The 4973-nt window shown below is 42.1% G+C and overlaps 1 protein-coding gene across 1 annotated transcript in view; it reads left to right on the top strand.

The window, feature by feature from the left end:
- Positions 1–2696: 2696 nt before the first annotated feature.
- Positions 2697–4973, top strand: part of LOC124142598 — a 38090-nt gene continuing 35813 nt past the window's right edge. The window contains exon 1 of the mRNA XM_048397267.1: positions 2697–2880. Within this exon, the coding sequence (XP_048253224.1) occupies positions 2733–2880 (148 nt within the window). The 5' untranslated portion in view covers positions 2697–2732. The remainder of the gene's footprint in view (positions 2881–4973) is intronic.

The raw sequence follows: 4973 nt of genomic DNA, 5'->3' as shown, positions 1-4973 counted from the left end.
TTTATCTGCATGATCTTATAATATATCATACCTTCTCCTTACAGGCAGATGCGATGGGGCATTAAACATATATTTCAGTATGCTATAACTTCCTTGCTTCATGTCATATTCCAGTTGATTGAAGGCAGATGTAATGGTTACAACCAATCCCCTCAGTAAACAGTATCTTCTCTGCTTTATTTAATTTTTCAGTTGTGTCAGTTGTTATTGCCCTGTGGGGACCCGGGGTAGAATGTGTCCCAGCACCCCATTACTGGTCGCAAGAGGCGTGGGTTGCAATTGCCGTGGGTTGCGCCCCTGTGGCGGTGGAGGATGGGAGTCTGGTGGTTGAGGGCATAGGTTTCAGGAATAGTGTTCCTTTGCCCAAAACACCACTTTGATCCTTACTTCGCCTAGACTGGTGGTAGGATGGACCCTGTGCATTCATGTTTTAAAGCACAGATTTGACCCTATTTCGTTTTCCTTATTAAATTGTTTTCAAACCAAATATGTATGTTTACTTGTTGAAATATTTGTAATATTTGCCTAGAGTCTTAAAGCCCAGAAGCCATTGGCTCAGGGGCCAATCTGGTGGTACGTTATTTATAATGTTTCTGCTTCAGTATATCCTTTTGGTATCATTTGGCGTTTGGCATTTGGCACACCATGGATGTGGGGAAACACACACTCAAATACCATGCTTCTCAAAATCCAAAAACACACAAAAACGTTATCATACAGATGACCCCATGGGGACTCGGGGTTGAATGTGTCCCCAGCACCCCATTGCTGGTCGTAAGACGCGACTGAATTGGGCAATTCGTTTGCCTTGGGTTGTGCCCCTGTGTCGGTGGAGGTGGGGAGTCTGCTAGTTTAGGGGACTGGTTCCTGGAACTGTTCCTTTGCCCAACACACTACTTTGACCCAAACTTCACCTAGACAGGTTGTACAATGGGCCAGTTTCTATCAATCGGCTGGTCACGCCAAACCCTGTGGGTAACATTTCTCATTCTTCCTTTTGCACGTACATGTATTATACTTTTCACAAATGTATTGCTTGGTATGTATGACACAATTTTTGAAATAACATATTGCCTAGAGTCCTATGCAAGAAGGCGTTGGCTCATGGGCCAATCTGGAAATGTTGACCGCTGAATTCACGAAATTATTTTTATTGGTAGAACCAGCTTGGCAGTAAATTTAGTAGACGAATAAAGCTATTCATGTCAAATTTGCTGGAGTATGACACGCTTGTAGCCCTGGTGTTTTGCATTTTGGAAATCAAGTGCAATAAGACACCGTCCTTGATGACACTCGATGGTTGGTTCGGAGCAGGGATGTTGAACTACTTTCTCTCATTATGTCTGTAAAACAGTCTGGTTAAAACAGAAAACACTTAAATGCTAGCTCATCTAATGACAAAACTGAACCACAATTGGATTCCTGGGCTAGATTCATTGCAATCGAAGCATCAGATCATCAACTCATGAAATTAAACCCGTTTTGCATTTCTAAGCCATCAGTGGCTGCTGTGGTGAAGTAAGTAATGTCACCCGCCTCCGCAATGATTCACTACGTATGGAGTGTGTACGGAGACAGCAAACTCTAAACTTGGTATCACTCAGCAAGTTTGCAAATGTGGAGGTATCTGTCTCACCACACAGAATGCTGAACTCATGTCGTGGCATCGCAAGAGACAGAGCCCGATGTCTGTCAGACATGAGTGACAATATGACAATATTATCAAAACAAACACCTATCTCTTTACTTTGTGACTTGCCAACATTCCTTAATCTATCAAAGCGGGGTATTTAAATATCGGAGCGAAGGTTTATCCACCAAACCCATTCTGATCTTACAAATGTCAAAATTTTGGACACGGTGCCAAAGCCTGCCACAAATGGCGGCATTAAAGGGCTAAAAATAGAACACACTAACAATATATCTTTCTATGATGCTAAAAAATAGTTCAAGCTCAATCTCCAAATATACTGAACCAAATTAGAAACTTCACAATCCTAAAATTTTAACATTTTGACCAGTTATCAATGTGGGCCCTTAATGTGTATTTAAACAGTAATGGCCACGTATTGTCTTCAGATAACACCCGTTTTTGTGCAGGTGAATCGATCAAAATCATGTGCACAGCACTATAGTGGCAAAAGTGGTTTTTCACGAGCAACTGGTCGCGTGGCCATAATACCGCACGTGTTTTTAGCCATACTTGTTAGCAGTCATTAACAAAAAAAGAAAAACACAAGAAAACAAAAGTCTTTCCGGCCATTTGTCATGCCACGCCTTTCAAATGTGCAACGTGAACGTGCCATCGGCATGTCTGGAATAATCAACATTTCAAGATTTCTATTTAACGAAAAAAGAGAAAAAGGAAATGAAATAAATAGCCAGGGCCCTCAAACACTGGGAAGCTGGTAAGGCAAGGAAAAAGGCAGAGCGTTTTTTCCGTCGCTATCCTATATTGCATAATTTGAATAAAGCAAGGCGTACATTTAAACAAATTAAATGCCAATCTTTGCGAAATTATGTTTCAAAAATAATTGTTGCCTAGTCGCCTTTTACGACAATCTTTGGTTGCTGAATCTTAACCCGTATCGCCAAGGGTCCACTCACTCAGATGTTCTTGGGAACGCACATTTCACTTTAAGATACTCCCTTAATTTTTGTAATATTTTACATTTATCACGTCTCGCATTTCAGTTGATTGTGGTCAGCCACCTGAACGTTCATTCGCAGTGATGTCCAGTACACCGTCAAACACCCATTACCAAAATAACAAATATCAGGTGACATACGAATGCATAGATGGTTACACAGTCAAGAGTGGTCGGGTGAAAGGCTACTGCTCTACATATGGCACCTGGACAGCGTCATTTGTCTGCACAGGTACTTGAAAGTCAACGTCTTACGTCATTTACGTATAACATTTTATGCCGACACGTCCTTGTTTTCGTTTTCACTTTATTCGTTCCGTAAAGGATAGTTCCCGTTCAGTTCAAGTTACCGTTCCAGTGTTGGTGGTTTCTTTCTTCTCCAAACGGCCCTTTTCAGGGCCACCCAACTCTGCCGAACACTTTCATCATTGCTTTGCCAACACACACACACACACACACACACACACACACACACACACACACACACACAAAGAACCCTCCTCCTCCTCCGGGGCGGTCGGGTAGCCTAGTGGTTACAGCGTTCGCTCGTCACGCCGAAGACCCGGGTTCGATTCCCGACATGGGTACAATGCGTGAAGCCCATTTCTGGTGTCCCCCGCCGTGATATTGCTGGAATATTGATAAAAGCGGCGTAAAACCATACACCCTCAACCACTCCTTCTCCTCCCTCTTGCCGTTGCGTCCCCTGGACACGCCAGAAACCTATGATTGTGGGTTCGAATCCCGGTTCGCCCCGATTATGCTTCTAGGTTTGTCAGCACCATACCCGTGCTCGTGGGTTTCACCGAAGTGGTAAACGTCTAAGACCTGCATCACTTCGGGCTTTCCTCCCACATTAAGCTGACACGCCGTGATATAACTGGAATAATGTTAAAAGCGGCGTTAAACCAAACTCACTCACTCACTCTCCTCCCTCTTGCCAACCCTTAGCCCACGATAGCCTTACGTGCTTCAGTGGGGGAGTTTACGCGCGCTTCTTTTATTGAAGTGGAGGATTTTACGTCATCTTGGATGCGCACGCATTACCCAGCATGCCCCCTCTTCGCGCATCCAAGCTGGCGGCACTTCCGGTATTTGAGATAACTCCCGGTGGCTTGGCTACCAGGGTGCTGTCCTTAACTACTAATGGGGTATTCATGTTAGAAATGTATATACATAAGAGTTTTACAGATGGAATTGGAAACTTTATTATCACTGACATCACGTTGGTTGGAATAGGACTTACCCTTATTATTTTCCATGGTCCAAATATGGATAAATAATTGATAAGCTTGAAAGTGAGTCCCTGATTACATGTGGTTTTAATCTTGTTCTTAACCCTTCAGTAGATTTAGAGAATTATACAAATATAAATAACCCTAAGGCAAGAAGAGTAATTTTAGATCAATTAGAAACTTTGGACCTAATAGATTTGGACCCTGATCTAAAAGATTCTCTGGAGAAAAACGCCACACAAGACTGGATTTTTCTTCACATCACAAGACATATTTGACCTAACACTTGATACTGCTAGTGTGCCTGGTTACACATGAGACCACTCGCCAATTTTATTGACATTTTCAAATTCCATAAGTAAGAAAAGGGGAAGAGGCAACTCGAAGTTTATTACTTCAATTTTAAGAAACAAAGAATATATTAAAATTTTGACAAAAATATCTTGTTTGTTTCTTTGTTGTTTAACGCCGCACTCAGCAATAGTCCAGCTTTATGACGGCGGTCTGTAAATAATCGAGTCTGGACCAGACAATCCAGTGATTGACACCATGAGCATCGATCCACGCTATTGGGATCGATGACATGCATCAAGCAGGGCAGCGAGCCTGACCACCTGATAGTCGCCTTTTACGGCAAGCATGGTTTGCTGAAGACCTATTCTACCCCGGATCTTCACGGGAAAAATAAATAAGGAAGCCAAACACTTGGGAATGCTGTATGCGTCAGCATCTTAATTTCGTACCACTAATTAAATCTAAATATATTAAATATAAATGGCTGAAGACATTGGATTTATTAAAATTAGTTTCTCATTCCAAGGCCGCATCTTTACAATACATATTCTAATGAGTCGAAGCCTGTACTCTCAACTATCCCACATATTTTACAATACGCAGTCATTTTGAACCTTTGGAATACACCGCTGGGAATATTGAACTTGATAACACATCTCCTTTCCAACTGCTGTCTAAAGCCATAGGTAGACCTGCCATTGACTAAACGAAAAAGTCATTGGCAGCTCAACAGAAATATAATCAGTATGGTTATTAGAGAGTTTGTTAGTTGCTCTGTAGCCTTTTTTAATACTGT

This window comes from Haliotis rufescens, unplaced genomic scaffold (genome assembly GCF_023055435.1).
Source record: "Haliotis rufescens isolate VD_foot unplaced genomic scaffold, xgHalRufe1.0.p SCAF_17, whole genome shotgun sequence".
Classification (NCBI taxonomy): domain Eukaryota; kingdom Metazoa; phylum Mollusca; class Gastropoda; order Lepetellida; family Haliotidae; genus Haliotis; species Haliotis rufescens.
This window is presented reverse-complemented; position numbering and strand designations above follow the sequence as displayed.